The sequence below is a fragment of the Esox lucius genome, chromosome 14, assembly GCF_011004845.1.
Source record: "Esox lucius isolate fEsoLuc1 chromosome 14, fEsoLuc1.pri, whole genome shotgun sequence".
In the NCBI taxonomy this organism is placed as follows: Eukaryota; Metazoa; Chordata; class Actinopteri; order Esociformes; family Esocidae; genus Esox; species Esox lucius.
Window position 1 is genome coordinate 31,185,371 of NC_047582.1, and position 26,598 is coordinate 31,211,968.

The 26,598-nt window shown below is 45.3% G+C and overlaps 2 protein-coding genes across 6 annotated transcripts in view; both read left to right on the forward strand.

Moving 5' to 3' along the window:
• map3k1 (mitogen-activated protein kinase kinase kinase 1, E3 ubiquitin protein ligase) overlaps positions 1-13,795 on the forward strand; it is a 38,224-nt gene extending 24,429 nt beyond the window's left edge. For 3 of the 4 annotated variants that reach the window (XM_013137254.4, XM_013137257.4, XM_013137256.4), the window contains exons 9-20: positions 1,027-1,207; positions 1,413-1,655; positions 3,684-3,805; positions 4,277-4,368; positions 4,811-5,003; positions 5,236-6,640; positions 6,983-7,135; positions 8,027-8,189; positions 8,407-8,538; positions 9,627-9,769; positions 10,640-10,771; positions 11,193-13,795. In XM_013137254.4, the coding sequence (XP_012992708.3) occupies positions 1,027-1,207; positions 1,413-1,655; positions 3,684-3,805; positions 4,277-4,368; positions 4,811-5,003; positions 5,236-6,640; positions 6,983-7,135; positions 8,027-8,189; positions 8,407-8,538; positions 9,627-9,769; positions 10,640-10,771; positions 11,193-11,342 (3,109 nt within the window). In that variant the 3' untranslated portion in view covers positions 11,343-13,795. The remainder of the gene's footprint in view (positions 1-1,026; positions 1,208-1,412; positions 1,656-3,683; positions 3,806-4,276; positions 4,369-4,810; positions 5,004-5,235; positions 6,641-6,982; positions 7,136-8,026; positions 8,190-8,406; positions 8,539-9,626; positions 9,770-10,639; positions 10,772-11,192) is intronic. The other variant, XM_013137255.4, reaches the window with a different exon arrangement.
• Positions 13,796-15,507: 1,712 nt separating this feature from the next.
• On the forward strand, positions 15,508-25,313 carry hmgcs1 (3-hydroxy-3-methylglutaryl-CoA synthase 1 (soluble)). 2 transcript variants are annotated; one of them, XM_010889573.5, is made up of 10 exons: positions 15,508-15,664; positions 17,202-17,659; positions 17,965-18,090; positions 19,122-19,286; positions 19,832-20,000; positions 20,408-20,578; positions 21,136-21,242; positions 21,682-21,807; positions 21,976-22,136; positions 22,410-25,313. In XM_010889573.5, the coding sequence occupies exons 2-10, from the start codon at positions 17,212-17,214 to the stop codon at positions 22,497-22,499; spliced, it is 1,563 nt and encodes a 520-aa protein (XP_010887875.2). In that variant the 5' UTR covers positions 15,508-15,664; positions 17,202-17,211; the 3' UTR covers positions 22,500-25,313. The 2 variants fall into 2 exon arrangements, with proteins under 2 accessions (XP_010887875.2, XP_010887874.2); XM_010889572.5 differs by lacking the exon at positions 15,508-15,664 and adding an exon at positions 16,004-16,340.
• The last annotated feature ends 1,285 nt before the right edge of the window (positions 25,314-26,598 follow it).

Here is a 26,598-nt window from a genome sequence, read left to right on the forward strand (position 1 = left end):
GGCTAACGGTTTATCATAGCCAACACATTAGCATGTTAGCGCTATTGCGCTCAGCCATTCGATTCGACTTGAAGCCTAATACACGCCCCGAAATGAGTACAGGGTGCGTTCAGGAATGCCAGTGTCAACAGCCCCCACGCAACACTCACACACACACACACAGAGACTACTACACACACATGCACAGATCCACCCGCCAACATCAGAGACCCTTTAACAATCGGATGAGAAGCGCCGTTCGCAACCACCGCGCTGAGATGTAGCCGGCCACTGTCAGACCAACAGCCATAGACATTTCAGTGTTCCACACAATTTGTCTGAATGCTGGATAATACCCTGGACTCTGACTTTGGACTTGAAGTATCACACCGAGGAAGCCAGCAAGTTCACCAGGACCTGGTTCCCAGGGCTTATGCTAGTTACATGAGTGTCCACGTGCACGACCGTGTCTGTGTGCACGTTTGCCCAGGGGCGCGACGGTGCATGTAGGCTTGCCATAGCCTGGAGACCCCTCAGCCACACGGTTAGGAGATCTCGTCAGCCGGGAACATGGTCTTAGTTTTCTGCGTCCGCCTGGGACTGAAATAACTGAAAGAGCTCACTTCCTGTTGCTGTTTCCCTTAAGAAACGAGTACACTCGGAATGACACCTCATTCTGGTACTTCTTCACGCTGAAACTGAATCCGGTTGTTTCTCGCCACAAAACGTTGATCCGCATTTATGTTAATGGACTTCCACGTGACTGCCACGTGACTGGACTATCATTTTCTGACCGTAGAATTAGTATTGTTTTTAAGCTTCTTTTTTTGCCTGTTTGATGCCTTGCATCTACAGAGAAGGTAATAACAAAATAAAACTAAATAAAACTTTTCTTAAATATTGTCCTTGCCTACTCCTGCCAAGGCTGAATGGTATGTCAGTTGCTCAGAACATACACATTTGAAATGAATTCAAACCTAAATACCTAGCTACTGCCGCTCAATAAAGAATCAAAGTTAGCCTGACTGAGCTCGGTGTCTTCCACAGCAGCCATGACACCTCAGTCTCCGTGGAGATGGCGGTGGGTCGTCCCCAGGTGTCACCGTCCCAAAGCGAGTCGGGCTCCCGGGGAGGGTCATCATCCCAGGAGGGGGACTTCACCCTGCCCCAATACGGAGTCCAGCAGATACCCCAGACCTACAAGGAACTGGCCGAGCCTTGGATAAAGGTTGGACTGATTTGGTTTGGCTTGATTCAGTGGGGGGGGTTTATTCTGTTTCCCTTCTAAAACCAAGCGGTTTCCAGGCACGTCATATGTTTACACGTACCAGTCTACATCTGATCGTGTCGTATTTTAAAACGGATTCTGCTACGTCGGTGTTACATTGCCGTCCTATTCAACATAATGTGCGCGCTTGCGTCCTCTTCCCCAGGTGTTCGGCATGGACCTGGTCGGCTGCCTGTTCTCCCGGAACTGGAACATACGGGAAATGGCGCTGCGCCGGCTGTCGCACGACGTCAGCGGCGCGCTCCTGTTAGCCAACGGCGAACGCTCCTTCCCGGGGCTGGGGGCGGGCTGTACGGAGGTGTCTGGCGACGTGGTGGTGGAGTCCTGCTGCAGCGTCCTGTCCATGGTGTGCGCCGACCCGGTCTACAAGGTCTACGTGGCGGCTCTGGTGAGACACCCGTGCTGTGGCCTTTCGGTTAGGGCAACGCCTAGTTGGCGCGTTCCAAGGCGTCTAGGCGGGGAAAACTAAACGAATCGTTTCCTCAGCAGAAAGGGACTGTCTGTGATTCTTAACTTTACTGGTAACCGTAAAATCCACCGTCTGGGAAAAGCGTCTCTGGCCCACGGGGGGATGGGGGGGCCGGGTCACCCTCTGTCCGGGGGGCAAGTTGTTTCTGAACGGCCGTTGTTGTGCTATTTGACAACAGATAATCTATGTTATGTTTTGGGAACCCATGTGGTGTTCAGCTGTCTAATTTGGTCAAAGGAGAGATGACCTCTAAGAAGTATGGTTCCATTCTGGATTCCTGACTGTCTATGGATTTTATGTTCCTGTATGGATATGAATGTATCCAGCCCATGAACCAAAAGTTTGTCTGCTGAAGCGTCCGGTACATGACTTCAATAGGGCGGATTCTCAAATACTAAATATCTTATCACATGGAATGAATACATTATCAGTGATCACACATTCCCAATGCCTATTTTACTGGTATAACAGTTTTTTAGCTCTGATGAAATCAGGAAATTCTCATTTTGTAAGTACCCAATAATTGTATTGTTAACAATACTTGGTTTCCATTTGCTCTCTTTGGCTTTTCATCCTCCCTCCCGTCGTTTATGAAAAGTTATCTTCTAAATTGTGCTAAAGTTCACTCAAACAACAAGCTAGAACGACTCGTCCTAAAGTCCACCTCAGGAAGTCTCGCCAGGCGAACTAGCTGCAATCCTCCCGGAAAAGCCTGAGCCAGTCAAAAGATCTTTCTGTGTTTCACTCCTCTCAACCTATTTTTTCAACCTTCTTGTTCTTAAAAAATAAAAAATAAAAAAAGAATAACCCGCAGGAGTTGGACATTCCCTGTGGCACTTTGCCTCAGCAGAGCAGTGCTTTATGGGAAACAGAAAAAGGTTTGTTCTCTCTGGGGGCTTTCCAGGGTTTAGTGGCAGACAGATATTTGGCATTGGCTGTGTTCTTCTATCAAGACAAAGCAGGGTCCGATGATGGTTGGGGGGAGGTGGACTAAAAATACCATCGGCACCGCGACAAGTGTTGAAGGAGTGTGCCATGCTGACTTAAGTCGTCTCTTTAAACAGCCACTTGTTTTATTCGCGGTTGCTTTGATGAGGGAGTTTGGAACGCGGGGCAAAGTCGTTAGCTAAGTGTTTAGTACCTGTGGTTGAGAGGGATCTTTCAGTATCTTTAATAAGTCGCGGCTCATTTTCCTGCCTTCCATTTGTTGTGTGACCCTTCCGAATGGAAGTTTGTTCTTCTGAAGCTTTGTTTATTAATACAGTCTGTCTCTTTTTAGAATGGAATCACTTTAGGTCCTGTGTTGGTGGGAGTTGTGTGGGAGGGTGTGTGAGAGAGGTACTCGGGAAGGGGTAGTTCTGTTGAAGGAGGCTGGAAGATGGAGGGGAGGATAAGTAACCGTGCCTGCCTGGGAGAGAGGGGAGGGAGGGTCCTGGGTGTGTTTGTCTGCGGGCAGGGTTCCAGTGCGACGCCTTATCGTTCACCACTTCCCAGCCGTACCGGTCCTCCCCCTCTCCGGGAGTCACGGGCAGGTTGTGTGCCCCTGTGTAGCCCAGCGCCTCCACCCCTCTCCCAGGGAGAACACCGGCCAACTCCACCTTCCACTTCGAGCTGCGGGGCTGGGGAGGCTCCCAGTGGCCTTGGGGGTCAAGCCAAGGCGAGCGTATCGTCACAGGAATAGACAGGGTCGTAACTCCATGGGGTCAAAAGTGCAGCAGCTCCTACAGCTGGGTCACGACGTTTGGTTTGGGAGGCTGTGTTTGTTTGGTTTTTGTAATGGAGGCCAAGATTTATTTTTGCTCAAAGCCGTTCCAAACTTTTGTCTTTTGTTCCCAGCCATTGTTTTGACCAGGTCATCCATACCTTCATTAGCACTGACGAGCCTTTTCTCTTCATGGTTGCGTTGTTTCTGACGTGGATCCCGGTTTCGTCTCTCCCCGGTTTCAGAAAACATTGCGGGCCATGCTGGTGTACACGCCGTGCCACTCGGCGGTGGAGCGCACACGCCTACAGCAGCTGCTCCGGCCCGTGGTGGAGACCATCCTGGTGAAATGTGCCGACGCCAACAGGTAAAACCACTTTCAGACCCATTGGGATGTACATCTGTCCGTGGTTCACTGATGCAGCTGGTAGCTAGCGCCCTCTGGTGGAGAATACAGAACATTACATGCACTTAGTACTGACTTTACTGGATCCAGTGCTCTGTTGGCGGTACTCCGATTTGAGCAGGGCTGTCTAGCGCACTGCTAGCTTGCTGTTAATGATTTGCACACACCCAGGGTCACCCTCTACATCCATACGTGATTAATCTACAGTGGATGTGGTTTTGAGGTCCATATTGGAACTTGCCTGATGTATATGGTTTCCTCTGCTTAACACTGTATTCGTTAATTTGGTTAGGTACCTGAATGAACTAATTACACAACCCGTCTCATTTTAGTGAGGCCACGTTGGCTCACTGTAGAAAATAAATGACAGGCTTTATTCATCTAGCATGGACGTTACATTCTTCTTCTGTCGTTTCTCTTCTTGGTTTCCAGCCGTACCAGCCAGCTGTCAGTCTCAACCCTGCTGGAACTGTGTAAAGGCCAAGTTGGAGAGCTGGCAGTGGGCAGAGAGATCCTTAAAGCAGGTAAGACCTACATATCCCGCCCATCTTCTTCGGCGGTCCTTGGGGAAATGTGAAAACTGCTCCTGTGTCACTATTTATTCCAGGGTAGATACATTTAAGTATATCAGCTATTAAAAACAGTTAACCACAAAATATCGGGGTGCTCAGAAACAAATATTTAAATACAAAGCCCTGATTCGCTGATAGGCCTAGACTCTCAGATTCGCTGATAGGCCTAGACTCTCAAATTCTTAGACAAAGCAATGGCTAAACCCATCCTCATTAATTCATTATAAATATAGTATATTAACATGTTAGAGGCTTTATTGTCTTTGTTTGCATTAACTGTTGTCTACAAACAATGGATTGAAGCAGCCTCTTTTCTAAGTCTTCGTACATTAAATCCAGAACCTGGTGCTCAGATCCTCAACCACTCACTCCGTCTCCCTCCATTCTGATTCAGGGTCAGTCGGTATCGGCGGGGTGGACTATGTCCTGAACTGCATCCTGGGTCCCCAGACCGAAGCCAATAACTGGCAGGCCCTGCTTGGCCGCCTGTGTCTGATCGACAGGCTTCTGCTGGAGTTCCCCGCCGAGTTCTACCCCCACATCGTCTCTGGGGGGGACTGTCACCAGTCCCAGACACTGGGGGAGAGGTAAGCTATTCGTAGTCACATTAGCCTGGAACGACCCAGCTTTAAGCCGACGGTGTAGTTTTGGCGTGGCCATTGTTGAATTGGGGTCTTCATTTGTAACTTGCTGTTCAGCACTTTGAGCTTTTTGTTATGTTGGTGACATTATTGTTTTTATTGTAAAAAAAATAGTCTACTAGAGGGACCAGGAAGTCCTTGGAGACGCAGATTTTTCAGTTGTCCTTTTCCTCTCTAGGTATCAGAAGCTCCTCCCCCTCCTGAGCTTTGCTCTGCAGTCCATCGACAACTCCCACTCCATGGTGGGCAAGCTGTCCCGCCGGGTCTTCCTGAGCGCCGCCCGCATGGTGGCCCGCGTGCCGCACGTCTTCGTCAAGCTCCTGGACATGCTGAGCGTCACCAGCTCCACCCACTACGCCCGCATGAGGCGCCGTCTGCTCGCCATTGCTGAAGAGATGGACATCCTGGACGCTATCAGCCTGGGCCGGGAGAGCCTGGAGCAGCATGGCGCCGGCGAGGCGCACCAGCGTTCCAGCGCCGCTTTCCCGGAGCCCTGCGTGCCTCAGAACTCCCCCGACGTCACGGAGAGCAACACCCCCACGCATACGGTCCAGCTGACCGGCGGGAGGGGCGCCAGGGGGGGCTTTGCCAGGGCGCCGGCCAGCCCAGAGGATATAAGCGAGAGGTTGGCGGCCATCTCCGCTGGCGCCGGGCATTCCGGGGCGGCCGCGTCGGCGTACGGAGGGTCCCCGGCAGAGCACACAAAGCCCCCCGTTCAGGCGCGTAACCGCCCCCTCAGCCAGGGCCTGAACTCCCCCTCCTCCAGCCAAGCCCCCAGCCTCCCCTCCCCTTCTGGCTCACACCCTACCCCCTCCTTCCCGGGCCCTGATAGCGTTCCCAAACCCCGGCCCCAGAGCTTTGTCCCCGGCAGGCTGGCATCAGCTGCCCCCTGCTCCGCCCCCTCCCGCTCCCCGGGAACCCAGCGCCGGTTCCCCCCGCAGAAGCCCTGCGGCAACAAAGACCCGGAGAAGCAGCTCCCCTCCCCCTGCTTTACCCAGGCCCGACCCCTCCCCTCCAGCCAGATCCACAGACCAAAGCCTTCCCGACCCACCCAATCCGAAGGGGCCACGGCGCTCTGCGCCACAGCCGCCCCGAGTGCTTCCAAGAGCGGCATGAAGCTGGACCTGCGGGGGGAGTCGACCGGTGCAACCAGAGGTGACGGCCCCTCCACCGGGTGCCCCATGGGGGGAGCGACCACCCTGATCACCAGCGAGGACAGCTGCTTCACCCCCGTGGACGACAAGTTCCGCAGCCTGGACGCCTCGGCCGAGCTCAACTCCTCCGTGGAGGACCTCCTGGAAGCCTCCATGCCGACCGCCGGGGACGCCACCACCGTCACCTTTCAGTCGGAGGTGGCTGTGCTCTCGCCCGAGCAGGCCGGGGATTGGCCGGGGGGAGGGGGGGAGGTGGGAACGTACAGCGAGGACGTGACGCGGCACCAGAAGTGCAAGGAGAAGATGGAGGCGGAGGAGGAGGAGGCTCTGGCCGTGGTCATGGCCATGTCGGAGTCGCAGGACGCTCTGCCCGTCATCCCCCAGCTCCAGGTGGACAAAGACCAGGACGTGATCATCATCCAGGCTGATGTGAGTTCATGCCCCAGTCAGGCTTTACTCAACCAAAAAGTGTCACTGTAATAGGTGACGTAACAGACTTATTAAGCCTTATCAACTGAGCTTGCTTTTTAGTCCAGGGCTAGGCTTTATGTTAATCTTGACAACTGACACAGAAGCATAATAACTAGTACAGATTGTTGACCATTGACCCACCAGAGTTCAAAACACACACCTGAATAATCACTGGGTTCTTATCAACCAGACAGTCTTTAAATAACGGAACAGGATCTTAAATAGCCCCAGAATGTCCACACATTCCACCCGTAGCACCTGTTGAATGGCATAGGCACGTCTCCTTCCCTGCTTCCCCAGACCCCTGAGACTTTGCCTGGCCACACCAAAGCGAAGCAGCCATATAAGGAGGGCCATGAGTGGCTGAAGGGCCAGCAGATCGGCCTGGGGGCCTTCTCCTCCTGCTATCAGGCCCAGGACGTTGGCACTGGAACCCTGATGGCCGTCAAACAGGTGAGAACCCAAAACAGGACCGGGTGGTTTTGCAGTCCAACTTAAACTAGTGATTGTGGGAAACTGACAAATGGTTACTCAGATGTTTGGCCGGATATGCCTGTGCTGGATTCTAAACAGCCCCCTATGCACTCCTGTTTCTCTAGTAGAAATTGTTAGGTATTTAAGCAATATTGTAAGAATAATGCTTGGCACTCAGATAACGAGGGGGAATATTGCCATGTTATTATCTATACCTATCCAATTATTTCAAATTTGCAGGTGTGTCTAGGGATGTGAGGCTAGGTGTTGTTTCTAGGTGGGACCTACGGTCCCTGGTGTCTACCAATGAGTGGCTTGTGTCCCTTGGTGCAGAAACAGGGAGTACTCCTTGTTGGTGAGCTGTGCCTACATTTTGGCTGGTGACTTTAAATTGAGTTTTAGGGCAACTGAACTGAGAAATACAAAATATGTTCTTAACGTGGCATCACTGCATGTTGGAAACGGGTATTCTTGTCACAAACGGCATAATGTGTATCTACAGTGAGGTCCAAAAATTTCCCCTCATTCCTTAACTTCCCAATAAAGCATAAATGTCTAAAAAAAAAAACTACAAACTGTATTTAAATCAGTAATAAAAGTTGAATATTTACAATCTCTCAACTAAGACATCTGTTGCAAAAAGTCTTATTAAAGATTTCTTGAGTTATCTTAGATTAATTACGGTGACATTAATTAGGTTCCTCAATTAGTATATTACTGGCTTGCTTCATATTAGTGTCTGACAGGACATAAGTAACTAATGCTTTAAGCCACACCTCCATAACAAAAACAGTTCAGAAGGAGCAGCAGATATACACATGGAGGATGTGAGAGTTGGGACCTCCTAACCATCTGCGTGTTGGTCTTTAGGTGACCTATGTGAGGAACACGTCCTCCGAGCAGGAGGAAGTGGTGACTGCTCTGAGGGAGGAGATCCGGATGATGGCCCACCTCAACCATCCCAACATCATCCGCATGTTAGGAGCCACCTGTGAGAAGAGCAACTACAACCTGATGGTGGAGTGGATGGCAGGTAAGGGCCTGGCAGTGGCAACTTTGGAAACAGCCTTAAAATTGCCTTTTATTTCATTTCCTTTTTTTGTATCCTGCTTTCCTGCTTTATTTTTAATTGACTTGCTTCCGTTTATAAAATAACTATTTCAAAAAAAAAAATGTTGGGGTGGGCTTCCTGGTGTTCACCTTTGTTTTTAACTGAGTTGGTTATCTCTGGTTGTCTCTGTTGTGACCAGGTGGTAGCGTATCCCATCTCCTGAACAAATATGGTGCCTTTAAGGAGGCCGTGATCATCAACTACACTGAACAGCTGCTCCGAGGTCTGGCCTACCTCCACGAGAACCAGATTATCCACAGAGACATCAAAGGTGAGAGGTCACACACACACACACACACTATCCGAGCTGCTCGGGGCATTTCGTCCACTGTCTCAGTGTCATCTCCTGGACTCACCGCTGGGCCTTTACGTGAATATTTTGACCCCTCCCCAATTAGCATGCAGAATGGGTAATGCATTGACCCGTCACAGCCCAGTCTGTTAAACTCTCTGAAAGGTCTTTGCGTCAATTGAAGCGGGTTGCTCACATCAGAAGGCCTTTACGGACTATAGCGTTGATTGCTGAGGTAATAACTGACGAGATCGCACCTCCTCAATTGCAGTCATTCAGCGGGTGCTCTTATTCAGAGCGACTTACATTTAGAAAGTGGCCAGAGCAACCTACACTCAATTTATGGTATTACGGTAAGAAGACACCAAACATTTGGGAGCCTTCCCATTAGCTTCTTATTACCGGGAGTTCAAAGCATGGCTACTGCAAAGACACGATGGAAGATCTTCAACCACTCACCACATGAAGTCAGGCATCCTGTTAAAAGAACGGAATATGTGACCTTCTGCAGTGTGGGAGACATGTACGCAGGGCTTTACTTTGTTCACTTTGCGACCTCGTAGTCGACTAACATCTTAGTTTAGTATACATACATATCATAGAGTTATGGTCTGTCCGTATAATGGACCATCCGTGTGTGTGGAATTCACCTGGAGGGGCTGTACCTAAGTAACTATAAAATGTGCTGACCTTTGTAAGCCTAGGTCATAGAAGGTGGTTTCTAATGGATGGGTACCACATGTTTATTACCTTTGTTGAGAACCTGTAACTTATGAGCCGCCTAGGGAGTGTCTGGTAAGATAAGAGATTCTGGTACATGGTCCTTTGAAGATCTTCATCCCTGACAAGTATGTCCTTGAATGCTAGATTTACAGTGTTGTTTTGTTTCCTAATCATTTGTGCTTCCTAAATGCTGCGAGTACACAAACTTCTCACACCACATACTTCTCATGTTATGGCACCAAATAACTCCCCACCCCGTTCCATCCCAACCCCCCCCCCCCCCCCCCCCCCCCCCCCCCCCCCCCCCCCCCCCCCCCCCCCCCCCCCCCCCAACCCCATCCCAGGTGCCAACCTGCTGATTGACAGCACGGGCCAGAGGCTGAGGATAGCCGACTTCGGGGCTGCAGCCAGGCTCGCTTCCAAGGGCACCGGAGCAGGGGAATTCCAGGGACAACTGTTAGGAACCATTGCCTTCATGGCCCCCGAGGTACGTTTGGAAGGGTAGTAATCCGGTAGTTATCCGGTAGTAATCCGGGCCTTTCTAGTGCACGGTGGACAGCATTTCACTGCTGGTCAACTGCTCGCAGGCGTGAAGCTAGCGAGGTCCAACACATAAACCAGCACCCTCAGATCAAAACCCTCAGTGCTCCCTGGCAGCTGAATCCCCTCCAAATTCAACGATTTTTTTTCTGGGAGGCACCATCAAAACCAGGCATTAAGGGGCCGGCCTTGCATTGTCGGGGCTCCCTCTCTCGATGGGGATTACAGTTTACTTTGATTTGGGAGTTACTGAGGAATCCCGGACCCACTTTAGTTCAGCTCCTCTGTGGACTCGTTGCGCTGGATGGCCCGCACAGTGGTGGCTTGGTCTTTCCGCCAGAGAGAATCTTTGTCGTAAGCCGTTGACATGTAAATGGCCTACCCAAAACACGGAAAACCAAGATTTGGGCTAGGAATGAGTTGACGCCGTAGTCATGTGACAAAGAATGAAAACAACGGGGCGACTATAGGCAAGCCCAACTGGCATTGGGCAGCTTTGTTAGGCTTCATAATAAATTCAGCTAATTGGCTGAGTCACATTATTTTGGTTTGACGTTTGTTCTCCTTCCACCAATACAGTAGTCTTCTGGGTAATTATGCAATGCCTCAACAACAATATAAAATACTACAAAACAATTGTCATTTCGGTCCTTTCGGCTTTTCCGTGTGCATTTTTGACTTTGAATTATTTTTATCATAAATGTATTTACTGAACACCAGAACAGTACAGGGGACATTTTACAAAATGTGAAGTGAGTTCCTTAGATGTCCCGAGTCGGTCCACATGCTGACACCTTGTGTGCGCTTGACTGTGCAGGTGCTGCGTGGACAGCAGTACGGCCGGAGCTGTGACGTGTGGAGTGTGGGCTGCGCCATCATTGAGATGTCCTGTGCCAAGCCCCCCTGGAACGCCGAGAAACACTCCAACCACCTGGCGCTCATATTCAAGGTGGGGCCTACGCAAGCACCACCGCAACGTCTGTGATCCGTTTGTCTTTGACCAGCAGAAAAACGTACTGTTCCTGGATGTAGCATTGTTGCCCGTTGCCAGGTGGTGTTTTGTCCCGGTAAAATCCGCAGTGAACGTTTCTTTCCACCAGTAGGTGGCGGTTGCACATTTTGTAAGCAATAAAGAGTTCACACAAACTAATGCCACACCATCTCTGTATATTGATTGTTCATACATAAAGCTGAAAAGAGACACCGACCACAAATGTGGATATGAATTCTCAGTTACAGCTGCAATTGGTGTTGTTAAAATGCACACCATTGTGCTTCCGCTTCAACCAAAAACCCAGTGGTTGACGACACCATCGTTTCTCTGTCTGCGTTAACTGGACTCTCTCTCACGCTCAATCTCTTTCCACCAGATTGCCAGCGCCACCACGGCACCCTCCATCCCCCCCCAGCTGACACCAGGTCTGAGGGATGTCACCCTGCGCTGCCTGGAGCTGCAGCCCTCCGACCGCCCTCCCTCCAGGGAACTGCTCAAGCACCCTGTCTTCCGCCTCAACTGGTAGCCCCCCCAACATCTCCCCCCCCCCAATTCCTCCCTATCCCAAAGAGTCTGCACGGAAATACTACTGAAGAACCCAGCCAGCCTGTCTACTCTGCTCCTCATCCTCCAAGCCGCTGCCCATCAGACCAGCCTCCCTGAAAGCCCTCCATTCACCCCAGAACGCCCTCCATCCTCCCCCGGAGCCTTCCCAGCAGTGGTCAGTGCTTGGGATGGATGGGAAACTGGGCTACTGCTATGCCTTTCCCCTACCATGTCGTCAGACTGCTGTACGTTAGAGGAGAATGCAAAAAAATAAATATATTCACTCAAGTTCTATGGAAACCGTGCCTTAGTGGTAATGCCATGTTGGTTAACTGTGGTCTGTATTGCTCTGTTTTGGGAACTAAATGGTTCATTCAGCACTTTGGTAGCCGTTCTGCAATGCCGCGAAGGTTTAGAGAAGTTATTTTTCCCCCCATTTGAACCCATGTGAGTAGTCCTTTGAACCACAAAGGAAATACGTTTTTATCACTTAAGTTTTGATGTCTTGTCACAAGTTCAGACATGGTTTTTGTTTTTAAGAGTGTATTGTGTAGACGGAAGGCATTTAAGCGGTTTAATTGGTTCGTTTTGTGCATAACTGCATTTATACATGGATGCCTTTAATTTGTGCATTTTACTGTTGGGCCATAAAGCTTAGTCGAATAATCACTTAAGTGTTTCAGGGAATGCAGATGTATCTAACAGATGTTGCTAGTTTAGCTAGCCTAATGCTAGCATAACGCTGAATGTGAACGCTTTTGCTGACAGGTGTTGTCTCGAATATATTTTTTTGTTACTTGGAAAAGAGCCCATGTTTAAAGTTTCATATCTTTTTTTTGGGTGTCTTTTCAAAACTATTGTTAGAGTTTGAGATGTTCATTTTTGATGTTTTCAGAACATCGTTTTTGCGTAATGCCACGCCGTTAAAAACACCGTCAGCCTCTTAACTCTCGCTGTTACGATTGAGCCATGTGCATCGTGCATATTTTTGTTCTTTTTTTTAATAATTTCACAAGCCCTAGAAAATTAAGCTGTGTCGTTAATATTCAAAACCGCTATTTTAAATATTGACCTACCATTCTTGTGGTGCTGTTCCGTTGTAGAATGTCACGCTACAATTCAGCAATTTTTTTGATCTGGGAACTATTTCTTGAGAAATTTGATAATCTGTGTACTTCTGAGGTTTTCTACGATTTTTCTATTTTCCATTGGAGATTTTCTATATCATAAATATAAATGTTCAATTGTTATACTTTTTAATGGTGGGGGGATATTTCTGAACTCAATGCAGAGACTTCCCCCATCTGTTTTTGATTGGAAATCTCATGCATGTTCTTAAAATGGTGTTACTTGTATGAACTATAACCCTTCAAGTCTTGTTGCTTTGGTTGTAATCAGTTAAAGTAAAAGGATGATAATTGAGATGAAGAATATTTCCCTTTTATAAAATAGGGCATATGCATTTTTATTGCCGTTTTTATTCGGAGCCCCTAATGGAAAGGTATAAGACCATTTTAAAACTACTTTTTAAGCAGAAAATGTAATCTATTTAATACAAATCCTATATCTTTTTGTGGGGTACAAGCTAATCAAGCTTGAAGAGTTAAATGTAAATAAATGTGAAGTTTGGTAGCTAAAAATTATTGTACTTGACTGTTATTTTTTTACCACACGCTTTTCCATAAATACATTTTTTTTTCTGCTTCGGGTTATTTTTAATCATCTTACTTTTCAATGTCTTTTTAAAAGCTTTAAATTTATGCACTCTTGTCTTTTTATATACTGGAAGAGAAATCAGTTTCTGTCAAATTCATAAAAGCTAATCAGTATTACTTCAAATATCATGCCTATAATTCTTATCAATTTCTATGCCTTCTGAAGTCTCCTCTTATCCACCTATGTCTCAGCCAGCTTGCTGGTTTTGTGTATTTTATTTTCTTTTATGCTGATGTAATGTAATCTTATTTCCTGTTTTGGATCTGAGCTGGACTGATTTTTGTGTGAAATTGTATGCTGTTTCCTGTGTCACTTGGTGGTACTTCTTTTTTTATTTGTAAAGAACGTCTATTGCTGTTTTATTCCAGTCTCCACTACCTCAGGTGTCCTATAGAGTCTCTTCTACCAAAGTTCACTTTTTCAATATATATATAGATATAAATATATATTCTTTTTTTGTGACTATTTTGTTTTTTGATTTCTCTTCAAAGATTTCCAGGGCTAACTTAAATTAGCACCTTTTTCGTGCAAATAAACTCCTGCAATATCTGGGTTAAGAAAAATACAAATTGGCCTAAACTGTATCCTGTAAGTTAAAATATATCAGTATATTTTAATTATTCAAATGTTTACCCCATTCAAAGCATTTCACAGCATAAATTTGAACTTAATTTGGTGTTGTCTTTATAGTAAATAAACATAAAATAGTGAAAAGCATTTTTTGTTCCTCTGGTCATTTTTTTACATGTAAAAATGTGCTTCGTCTATCAATACAAACCACCATCCACTTTAATACTCAACTCTGATTCCTTTCTTCTGGACCTGTTCTGTCATGTAAAGAGTGAACTTGGACATTTTATCACTTTTCTCAAAACAAAATGGACTCAAGACATCCAGTCCAGTTAGGTTGACAGAGTTTCCATCATATTGGGGGAAGTGTATATGAAGTGTCAGTTGGCAGACCTGATATGTCAGTTTTGTATTGCTGGAGAATAAAATGATATACCAAAAATGTATATGAAAACAGACAGACATTCTATATGTGCTGTATATCAATTATAAAGTTCGACATGCCTGGAATGGGTTTTTCATAAACTGTCAGACCCCAGGAATACTGTCAACTTGGTGTCAGCTAATGGGATCCAATATTTTTCAAATGTAAAACATTTACTTAAAATGCAGTAAAGCAAGAGTGACATGATTTGATAAAATGTCACCTGTTTGGTTTCAAAGAGAAGGAAAATACACACAGGTGCTATAGGCTAACTGTGTTTACTCAGACTCATTAAAAAACTACAGCAATTGGTCTCCTCAGTTTCCAAATGCTTAAAGAGTATTGTTAAAAGAAGAGGTGATGCAACAAAGTGGTAAACATGCCCCTGTCCCAACTTTTGAAAACGTGTTGCTGGCATCAAATAAAAAATGGGCATATTTTTCCAAAAACAATAACATTTCTCTATTACAACATTTGATATGTTGCCTTTGTACTATTGTCTATTCAACATAGGGATTAAATGATAGACAAAATTGCATTCTGTTTTTATTTACATTTTATGCAGTCCTTTTTTTGGAAACAGGATATGTTGCAAGAAAAATCAGGAGGTTAAACCAACAAGCACATATTTTGTTCAAAAGAACAAGTTAGATGGACCTTTCTTTTTATAAAAAAAAAAAAGATAATTGGAGAGTTGAGATCTGCCATCCCAATGTCATGCAGATTCATGGATCCTTTGGTGGCCAAGGAGACCTTTGATGTCAACCTGGAGACCATAGAGAAGGTTAGAGGCAGACAAAAAGGCAACCTATTCCACACATCCTCCAGTGCCTTCATCATAAATGTTTAAAACCTAAGGGAGTAAAAGCTGATCAGGCTTGTAGGGCCCATTTCAACCAACTTGAATCAGGGAGATACAATCATATAAGATAATGCGTCATCTTTTTTGTTTGAAAACCATTTCACACAAAATAATGAAGACACCTATAAGACTTCAGGCATAACATGTGGGAAATATATGTGAATAGAATTTATTTATCTGAATATCATGCGTCTTAGTTTAAAAAGTTCATTGTATTAGTCAAATTTTAAGTGTGTCCTGAAATAACTCTATGAAAGTCTCTCTGAAACCGCAGACCCTCCAAGTGAGGCTTATTGGGTGTTTTGGGATTCACCGATTAACTACCATGGGAAGAATAGGGTCGCGTCCTCTAACATTCTCTATCGCTCTGACAACCTCGCCAGCAGTCAGACGTACTTCCTGATTGGTGCGTACTCTCTGGCCATATACCGTCATTCGCTCACCCCATTGAACCGCTACGACTACTGCGGCGCATGGTCTCTCTGTACTAATGGTGGATTGGTCAGATACGTAAATGGGTGGGCAATTCCCGAACTTCAGAACTTCTCATCTCAGTTATGATTGGGCATGTATTCCGCACTTGGAAAAAAGGGAGTTGTCTACAGGTACAGTACACTCATCATATAAGTCGATTGCTGTTTTACATGTTCAAATCAGGTGTTACCAACAAGAAAGTGTGAAGGATTAGAGTTTGGCTGGCTTCAAGTTTAAGACCACTTACCGTTTCAAGGTGAGTACAAGAACTGGTTACATGACTGACTTTCTTCAATCCCCACGAAGGTTATCGGCTAATATTGGCAACGGTTAACGTAATTATAATGAATAATCTTAGGATTTATTTATGAAATGTATTTACCTCAGGTACAAATAACGATACCGGTGAGACTTCAGATACTATTTGGACCAGCTCAACTAATTAGATATACGTTTTAGATCATCTCCCGTGTCATCTAAATTGATAAAGTAATGTAATTGATACGCGCTAAGAGATGCTGCTCGAATTTAGAAGAACACTAACTTTGTTTCAAATGCATTTGATTGAATTAATTATAAAATCGTTGTTCTGGGTGTTGAGCTAAGTAGGAAATTGTGTGTATTAGAAGAAAATAAGCTGCATTTTAATATTGGATCCATATTGACCTGCTGGGGTTTGTTTTGGTACAAAGTAGGCTATTACACTCTAGAAAGCGGCAATAATGTGTACCAAATATTCAACCGGAGAGGAACCAGCGCGCTACACTGTGACAACTTACGTCGAACGTTGTGAGCTGTATTGCGAATTCGAAGCGGAAGCTGGTCCGTCTACTCTTTCGTCCGACTGTGGTCACATCGAATTCTGACCTTATGATCTGGATAGTCAGCCTCTAAGGACAGCTAACTGTCACCTCGTCACATATGATTATAAGGTAAGATTATCCCGATCGTTGATAGTTTGCTGGATGTTGTCCCGTTAACGTGAACGCCGTTCAGAACTCACATAATTCATTTTTTGTTAGCAGCTAAACGTGGTCTTATTTATTACAGTACTGTATAGTAAGTAGGTAACGTTATCAACCAGAATTGGATTACATAGATTGTAACTAGAGACTTTAGCTGAAGTTAGCCCTGTACAGTAATGGCTATTCTCGCTCACTATATTTTTTACGGAAACATTTGCTTAATGACACAAATTGAATGTTTTGTTAAAAAAACGTATTGGTGGGTCTCTAAAGCTGCCTACCAAAACTAAGAGCAAAACGCGACGGAAATTATTCGTAAGGCGTCTGTCATTACGCAATAATAAGTGTTTGTGTTGATTCCACAGTTTTTGGTTAACTACACTGTCAACAGGAGCATCGACCGGTTCTTAAGCATATAGCTATCTATGCATCAACAGCTTTCTAACTAGGGGAAAGTGCATGGCGTACCCCGCCTCAAGTGACCCATGCCCTTTAGCCTACTTAGCGTTTAATCCAATTACAGATGATCAGGGCGTCGCGCGTGTTGCCTATGGACATGTTGTCATTTTGAGCGCTAGTAAATTAGAACAAAGGGAGAGAACAGATTGTTATACAATCTTATATTTTCGTTCACCAAAAGTGTGTCTGAAGTATTATGCAACCAATACTTTGGACTTCGTCTTCAGAAGGACACTTCGTTATTAAAGCTGTTTTTGTCGATTCTTTGCCAGTATCGACGTCATATTCCACGCAAATAAACACTTCCCCCCATTGACCCCTCCATCATTCATAACCCCCACCCGTCCTCTATCTCTTTCGCCATGCTAGCTCCTGCAGAATGCCTGGATCCGTCCCAGCCAATGGCGAGGCCACGTGGCCCAAGGACGTGGGTGTCATCGCCCTCGAGATCTACTTCCCCTCCCAGTATGTGGACCAAGCCGAGCTGGAGCAGTTTGACGGCGTGTCGGCCGGCAAGTACACCGCGGGCCTGGGCCAGGCCCGCATGGGCTTCTGCTCGGACCGCGAGGACATCAACTCCCTCTGCCTGACTGTGGTCCAGCGTCTGATGGAACAGAATGGCCTCTCCTACGACCAGGTGGGCCGCCTGGAGGTCGGCACGGAGACCATAATTGACAAGTCAAAGTCGGTGAAGACCGTGGTGATGCAGCTGTTTGAGGAGTCGGGCAACACCGATGTGGAGGGGATAGACACGACCAACGCCTGCTATGGGGGCACCGCGGCCCTGTTCAACGCCGTCAACTGGGTGGAGTCTAGCTCCTGGGACGGTGAGAAGTGTTGTTCTTAACGTTGCTGCTGGTGGCGTTTTCTTGACTTTGCAAAGGTCTAAGGGTGTTATCACACACATTCTGAATTCTGTGTGTTGTTTTTAAATGTGCCCAGCCGTCTGTTTTAGTCTAATCTTTGACTAAAGAACACTGAAATTATATATTTTTTGTCAAGTCAGACAACCTGTCTAGGCCTCTAACTGGACCTAAAACCTAACATAACTTGTATCAATTATGAGAGAAGAAATTGTCTGTTATGAATAATTAATATTTAATATTGTAACCTGTTTGCCTTCGCCCTGTAGGCCGTTATGCCCTGGTGGTGGCAGGAGACATTGCAGTTTACGCAACTGGAAGTGCCCGACCAACAGGGGGCGCTGGTGCAATAGCCATGTTGATTGGGCCAAATGCCCCACTGGCTTTTGACAGAGGTGAGTCAGTACCCTGCTGTGTGGAAAAAAAAATCTGTTGTCACACTGACTTGATCTCCACCAGCCTGTTTATAATAATTCCCTGTTAGTGATGGACCAGGGCATTTAGGCAAATGTCTGCTCACCAGTGCCGTCCAGAGTCCAGGGGTTCCCAAACGTTCTATACTACGGCCCGCAATTTTTACATTTGGTCAATTTTGTCTTCAGTTGGTTTTGTGGGACAGCTATGGCATCAGAGTAATATTGTATTTAGTGTGTTTGCATTAAAGGGGCTTTTTGTAGAATTTTTTGAATATCAGAAAATGTCCAAGCTGCCCCTACATTTCACTACTCGGATGTCACCTTTCCTCAAACAAACACTGGCAGACATGGGCAGGTGAAATCTCTTGGTCATTGCCTTGTTGCTGGCATTGAGTTTGCTCATTTACTTTTAAAGTGAGGAAACAAGCACTGAATATTTTGTAAAGTATAATATATTTTTAAAGCTTTTGTAAGTTGTGGAAGTGAAAATAGTGTGCCATGAGGGTTGATTTGAATGTGAACTGGTTTTGCTGTAATTTAGCTAAAGAGCATTGTGAGGATTTTTTACATTGTGAGGATTTCAATAACAAGACCTATTAGATAAAAAAACATTACAATAATACATATTGTTACTCATGACACCTTTGAAATAAGAGAATATACATGTATTTTTTTACCCCTCAAATCAAGCAGCTCAATGCCCCCCATTTAAGGGGCGACCCCTAGTTTGGGATCCCCTGCTAATGACCTATTGCACTGACACAGCAGCGTACACACACACACACTCACCCTAAATACTTAATATTGGCCCCTGAAATGAAATTTACCCACGCCGAGTATTGCTTCTCATCTTACTGATGGACCTTTTGTCAACGTTTCAACACGCGGTCAGGGTGTCACGCGGCGTTGGCATGCTAACCGGCGACGCTGTAAACAGGCTATGGGCGCTCCCATTCAGGAGACCCACTGAGATGTGAAGTGTAAATCTTGCCTGACGTCCAACGTTGCAGGTCTGCGGGGAACACACATGCAGCACGCCTACGACTTCTACAAGCCCGACATGGGATCAGAGTACCCTGTGGTGGACGGAAAGCTGTCCATCAAGTGCTACCTCAGCGCCCTAGATCGCTGCTACGCTGTGTATCGCAACAAGATCCACGCACAGTGGCAAAGAGGTAAAAAAAATTGTGTGTGTGTGTATATATGTATATGTGTATATGTATGTATAAGCGTCTCTTATAATTGTATTTGCTTTAAATGTATTTGTTTAAGTCATTGACAAACGGCAAACTTCACTCCACCGTTCCACGTCCGACAGGCCTTTGTCAGGTCAAACTCTCAGGTTAATTGAAACACTGAGGTTAAGTTGTAAGCAGGTGAAGTGGGCCAGGCCCACAGATCCCTTTAGGCTAAGTAGTTCACTAAGGTTCATGACCAGTGTGCAACACAGCGCCTGAAGTTGGGTGAGTGAAGCAGCCAGTGTTCGAGCGGTGGGTAGTTGGGTTAGGCGTGGCCCGCCTCGCGCATCAGAGCCCGGTTTAACTGCTTATTCTTGGGATGTTTCCACTGTTGACCCCTTCATGTAGAACGTACACTTTTGACGCATAGGCTTCCCATGCGGGGATTGAAACCCGCGACCTCCCCACAGACCATGCCTCCCCTCCCCCTGTCATTCCTATTGTCCCTGCTGGCTCAGCTGTGACTGACGTGTTCTCCACAGAGGGCGTGGACAGGCGTTTCAGCCTGGAGGACTTTGGCTACATGGTGTTCCACTCGCCCTACTGCAAGCTGGTGCAGAAGTCCCTGGCTCGTCTGCTGCTCAACGACTTCCTCAGTCACACCAGCCCCGACACGGAGACCGGGCCGTTCAGTGGTCTGGAGGCTTTCAGGTTTGTGAACATCTCGAAGGTCTGCCGCTGTAGTGCCTTGCCGTTTGATTGGTTGGGAAATCGCCATGGAAACGTAAACGTGAACAAATATTACCACATGTCTACAAGTGACGCGCTGTATGAAATGTAAGAATCATCCTGAGCATCCAATTATAATCCAAACCAGTATTCCTCTGACTGGAAATATAGCGGATGCTCTTATCCAGGGCGACTTACAGAAATGAGGGCATACAGACATGCGTACAAACATTTCCCCCCCCTTTCTTTTTGTGACATGTAGTTGTCTCTTGCGGTCATGCACTGTCTCGCTTTTTAGAATGACACAAAAAAAGCTTAAATGCAGTCATTTCTAGTTCTGTCTCAAGAAGTGGCACGTGAACCCCTGTGTCCCTGTGTGTGCGGAGCAGGGATGTGAAGCTGGAGGACACCTACTTCGACAGGGACGTGGAGAAGGCCTTCATGAAGGCCAGCACAGAGATGTTTGAGCAGAAGACCAAGGCCTCCCTCCTCGTCTCCAGCCAGAACGGCAACATGTACACCCCCTCGGTCTACGGCTGCCTGGCCTCTGTCCTCGCTCAGTGAGTCTTGAGTGAATCGCAAGTAGCCAGCGTTTTCCATTTTCCATGTTTAAGATTTGCGCAAACAAACTTTACTTAAGTCCTACTTATTAATTAAATGTCTACTTTACCCGCCATGTTCCTGGAGATCTAACGTCCAGTAGGTTTTCTTTGCAACCCCGGGTGTGACTGACCTGAAGTATTTTTACGTTCATCCAATTAGAATCCAATTAGAATCAGCTGTGTGAAGCTGGATTCGGAGAGAGAGTTAGGCCTCTAGGAACCTGGTTGGTGTGCGTGGTATTACCTTGGTCACTCCTGAACCAGTTGTTGCTCTATGCATTTTCACAAGCTGTAACTACAAAAGTGAATATACGACAATACTCTTAGAAGTAGTCACTCTGTGCTGTACTCATCAGAAGCTTTTAATTAAATGTAATTATTTAAATGATATGGTCCTATAGATAGGCACACAGAGGAAGTGCCTGTATGTATGTATGTGTGTGTGTGTGTGTGTGTGTGTGTGTGTGTGTGTGTGTGTGCATGCGTGTGCGTAAACATGTGCATTTTCTCTGCAGACACGCACCCCAGGACTTGGCTGGCCAGAGAATCGGCCTGTTCTCATACGGCTCGGGGTTTGCCGCCACGCTCTACTCTCTCCGCGTCTCCCAGGACGCCACCCCCGGTAGGTTCGCATCACACTCCGGTCCGCCACATGTACGTGTCACAGGAAACACCATGTCAACAGAGACTTGTTCCGCTGACATTTGCCCCAGTCGGTAGTTAACCCCCGGGACCTCTAGTCTTGACACTTCCAGTCCATCTCAGAGGACTACTTTGGTGGGCAAATAACACAATAGCGCCATCTACCTTACAGTGAAAGAATTGTCGATACTGAGGATTGGCTGTTTAGTTGAAATGTGAACGTTAAGGTATTGAGCAAGACCTGCTCAGCAGAAATGTGGATCATGAGTTTCAGGAAAGCTCATTGAGCTAAAGTGTTCATAATTACATTTTAGGGAACTTGTATTCTTCAGGGAACTATTGTTCAGTTGAAATGTGAATGATTATCTTTTAGGGGAGTTGCGTGGTCTTTATTTGTAGTCTGTTGTTGTCTACCTCAGGTTCTGGTCTGGATAAGCTCTGTGCCAGCCTGTTTGACCTCAAGGCCAGACTGGACTCCAGGAGAAAGGTGTCACCCGCTGTGTTTGCTGACAATCTGCAGCTGAGGGAAAAGACTCACCACCTGGGTATGTCTGCAGGACACGGACACATTTTGTGTGTGGACATGCCCTATGAAATGCTAGGAAGGCCTTTGATTGTACTCCCTCAATTAACCACTTTATTTTTGTCCTCTGTTGAACTTGTTTGCAATGTGTGTTCTAATGACTTACAAAATTAATGTCGGTCCCATCCAGCCCCCTACGTTCCCCAGGGGTCTGTGGAGGACCTGTTCCCAGGGACGTGGTACCTTACCCGGGTGGACGAGAAGCACCGCAGGGAGTACGCCAGACGCTCCCTGAACGACAGTGACCGCCCCCTAGAGGCCGGCATGGTGAACTCCACCACAGCCTCTGAGGTACAGTACAATTGCAATGTTCCGTGGAAATATCGTGATCGATAAATAATATTCCCAAGTCACCAATCATGCGAACATACTCTGACGGGCCTCCAGAGGGACGTTTGGCCCGCATCCGGGCTCTAACGGGGAAAAGACGGGGGGAAAAAACAAGCTACATTGTAGCTGTCGCCATTGTTTCATGTCCCATAATAATATTACCAACATGCATATTAAAGAAAACATTTTATAAAGAACTTATTTTTCCATGTTGCGTGGTTTTGTTCTTGGCAGCACATCCCAAGTCCGGTGAAGAAAATGCCCCGTATCCCTGCTTCCACAGCTGGTCCGGAGGCGGTCACCATTAGCAACGGCGATCACTAAGGAAAACTTACCTCTGTGAGGTACAGGTTGACTTGGAGGAAGGTCAACGAAGGACATTAGAAAACACAATTCACTTGCTAGCAGAGAGGATGAGACCTTCTTCAGTATGTTTGGCAACATATCTACAAAGTAACACCAGGATATTTAACGATCACCTTTATAGAATCTATCTTTAATCAGCAAATATTGTTGGATTTTACAAGGTGGCAGACACTCCTGAATGTTTCCGCTGTCAATATCCCCTGCTATTCTCCGAGCCAGACTGAAGTCATTTCAAACTGTGGATCAGATTTTGGCCCAGATTGTTCCAGTGGTGCACATTGTGCATATACCTTTTGAAAGAAATTATATACAGCCCAACAAAATCAACAAGCTCTTGTAATTAATTCTGGACCAGTTGTTTGTTGAAATACTTATTTTACACTAATATATTTAATATTTTATCATGGTGCAGACTTCACACTGGAATAGGGAGGTCCATCTTATGTTGTCTTTATTTTCGGTACCAGGGGGAAATGGAAATGGAAGCTTGAGGAACATGGCTGCCTGTAGGTCTTCAGGGATGATGAAAAGGGAAGTGGCGGCCTCTAACTCTCTGTGTTAGTTTATCAAATGCTGCTACTACCATGGCAACTTGATACTACCGTGGCAACTTGATACTACCGTGGCAACTTGATACTACCGTGGCAACTTGCAGTAATGACTTAAGTTGTAGAAAGAAGCTTTTTGTAGAGTTTGACTGCTTTCAGAATACCTCAGCTGTACAGAGGAAATGCACAAAGGGCCTGTATGTTGGTTTTTCTTATCTTACGACTCTTCCTTTAATACAACCATGACCAAATATCAAGAGAGACGGACAGAGGTTTGTGTTCACTGCCATAATCCAAGTTTAAATCATGAAATCTGATTTTACTGCTACATTGAATGTAGTATAGGCAAAATGTGATGAATGCCGTGTGACATTTGTTCAGAGTGTTCATTCATGCCGGGCTCTGAAAATATGTTTGAAGTTTTTGAGTGTCCATATCTATCAATTTAATGGAGTTATGTACCTGGCATATATTTACATGATCAATTTAGTCTTGTGTGCAAACTTCAAAATCTGTTTTCAATTACAATTCGTTTGACAAATGGTTGGGATATTTCCTACACAATACATTTGACAATATGTAGACAAGGATTTAAATGGACAAAAGTAAGGAATGTTGTTCACCTCTTCTGAAACCCAGTCATGTTTCACTGAAACTATATGCAATTTGTCTCCTTGATTTCTTTGTTAAAAAAGGAAGCTGTGTCGACCAAGCTTGTCTTGAGACTTGAACTGTGCTCACATGAGAAATCTGTTTTTCACTGTTTTATTAGCTGCAGTTCTAGTCACTAGTGGATGCAAAACCAGGGCAGAGCAGTCCTGAACGGTTGACCTTGGTTTAGCTCAGTGTTGCGAAAAGGATATTTGTGTTGTGTACTTGCGTTAGTTTGTGCCAAACTACTAATGAGGAAGCAGCACATTTCTAGAGATTGGTCACGACTGCAAATCGCATTGGGGATGTTGACACACGGAATGTGCCTAAGTCTCAATGTTAAAGTAACTGTCCAGTAAAAATCGCACTTCAAAGTCAAGATTCTGTTAATGCAAAGTAATGTTGTTCACTGCTATCCATATGTTTGGTAAGGTAATACATTGGAGAGGAAATAATAATAATAATAAAAACTGACCTCTCAAACTCTCTCATTTAAAATATGGATTGATATTTCTTCAAAGACAATGACGTAATTCTCCTGAAGAGGAAGAGTAGTTGACCAATGAGCGGTCAGCGTATGTTTGTAATGACTTACAAGTGACCTTTTAAAAGACCCCCTGGACAGTTACTTCAATAGCAGTATTCCAATGTAAACAGTAGGTTGCCTTTCTATGCCATATTTGTTGTTCTAACAAAAATGTCTGTCAAGGGTATATGACATCTTAGGTGGATGAATAGAGTGAAATGGCAACAACCATCCTTTAGGTCTGTCATATTTTCATACTTAGGGCCTTAATTTCAAAAGGGCTCATTAACAGATAACGGTATGAGTGCAGGAACAATTCTTGTGAATTAAAGAAAACAATGTTTTTTTTTTTTTCTCTGACTTGAAGACAGAAGTTACCAGAATCTGTCCAGAACGGGTTTTGTTCCCTCTAAGGTGTTCTGTTAATCCATAATTTTTTTTGTTTTTTACACTGACGAGGATAAAACTAACTAGTTTGAGACTGTGAAGATACCAAATCTTGTCACAGGCAGAAAATGCTCTGGCAGAACAATCTACAAACATCAGCCTTAAAAGGAACAGAGTTGGGGGCATACTTGTTTTTTCTTTCACCATCACCAGTTTTTTTGCATTTCCTCTGAAACATTTGCAGAAAGGCCTCCAAACTGCTCTAGGGGTTCACTTATAGTCGACATGAAATTTCTCACGTTTTCAGAAGCCTTACAAAAAGCATGTACTAAGTGTAGAAAATCGCTGTAACTAATACTGTACATATATTTTTCTTTTCTAATTTTAACAGCCAAGTTGCCTCCGAGGCTATATTTGAGTATGGCTGATGTTTACATGAAGTTTCTCTGAGATCAGATAATGTTACCAATTATTTTGGTGAGTAATGTATAGTGCTAACTGTAATGTATAGTACTAACTGCAAGATTATTTTTATTTGTAGATATAAATAAATTGATTTCTGATCAGGTGTCTCTCTACCTGTGTAAAGGTGATGTGATAACAGTGGATGTAGAGAGGTATTGAGAGATGGACTGACTAATAAATCTCTGTTCATTTAAAGTGACTGTTTGTTGCTCATTTCAGGGGGAAATGGTTGGGCGGTATCCTGATTTTTTTGTGCATCCACACCCTAAACAGGTGTACAACTTCAGGAAGATGTTACCCATCTATTGTACGATGCCTACTGTTATACTGGGTTGGGGTGATCGTATGCTGACTTGATGTCTTAGGCTTGCCAACAGAGAGGTTGTGTTTCATTCAGTGTTTAGTGGGATGCCTCTACAAATCATTGAAGCTTGAATCTATTATCCCTTTAACTACAAAGTTCTATTATCAGATCTATTGACAGACCATTGTACATGCTTACTCTATCCACTCTATTCGTCCTTTAGAGCATTTTGCACACTCAACCGTACAGCTGTCTTTGTTTTGCACATTGCCTTGCCCATAGTCTTGATTATTACGCTACCTACTCTAGTTTTGTTTTTGTACTGCCGCTTTGTACTAGCATAAATCTACCTCTCTCTCTCCCAGACTCTATGTCACATTGACTGTATAGTATATTGCCATGCCATTATACCTACCAAATATCTACCTCCATATGTTGCCATTTGTTGCACTAACTATACAAACCCTTAATTTGTTTATTATTATGTTGTGTATTCATGTGTAACTCTATGTCTTCTGCACCTTGGCGCTTTATCTTGGCCAGGCCGACGTTTCAAATGAGAAACTGTTCTCAACGTGCCTACCTGGTTAAATAAAGGTTAAATAAAATAAAAATGACAATTTGTGCAGCAAATGTGCATCTCAACAAATGGACATGTAGATTACATTTGTTTTAAAAAAAACGTACATCCAGTGCCCTCCAAGATTATTGACACCATGGGTAGATATAAACAAAAAATTCACCAATTTATTTTCTTCTTTTTACATAGGCTAATTGTAAAAAATAAATAGAGAACCAACTCCTTCCTGCTGGCAGTTGGTTATTACCTGGTTGGTATTGTTCACGCTTCCAATTGGGCTTGATCATTTCTTGGGACTGAGGTGTTGTTAGAAGCAGTTCCTGGGTCAGTGGCAGAACCAGGTTTTGAGTCATAGGCGCAATCATTTCGATTGTTCAGAGGTGTTCGGAGCAGTATGATGGTCCAAGTATGAACCGCAAGTTCTTGTGACAGAACTGGTTCATGAAATAAGAGGTTCTTGATGCGGCCTCTCTCTTCCTCTGGTGTAGGGGTCTTGGGTGTGGGCCATTAGGTGAAGGGCATGGGGAGCCTGCCCATTTGGGGACATTTCAGGACGCTTGCAACCTTTGAGAAGAGAAGTGTGCCCTTCAGGGAAC

Bases quoted from the DNA above. Each gene is read 5' to 3' on its own strand.
- hmgcs1 (XM_010889572.5), top strand. The intron at 20,579-21,135 runs GTGAGTCTTGAG...TTTTCTCTGCAG, and splicing joins CTGGCCTCTGTCCTCGCTCA to ACACGCACCCCAGGACTTGG. The intron at 21,808-21,975 runs GTATGTCTGCAG...GGTCCCATCCAG, and splicing joins GGAAAAGACTCACCACCTGG to CCCCCTACGTTCCCCAGGGG.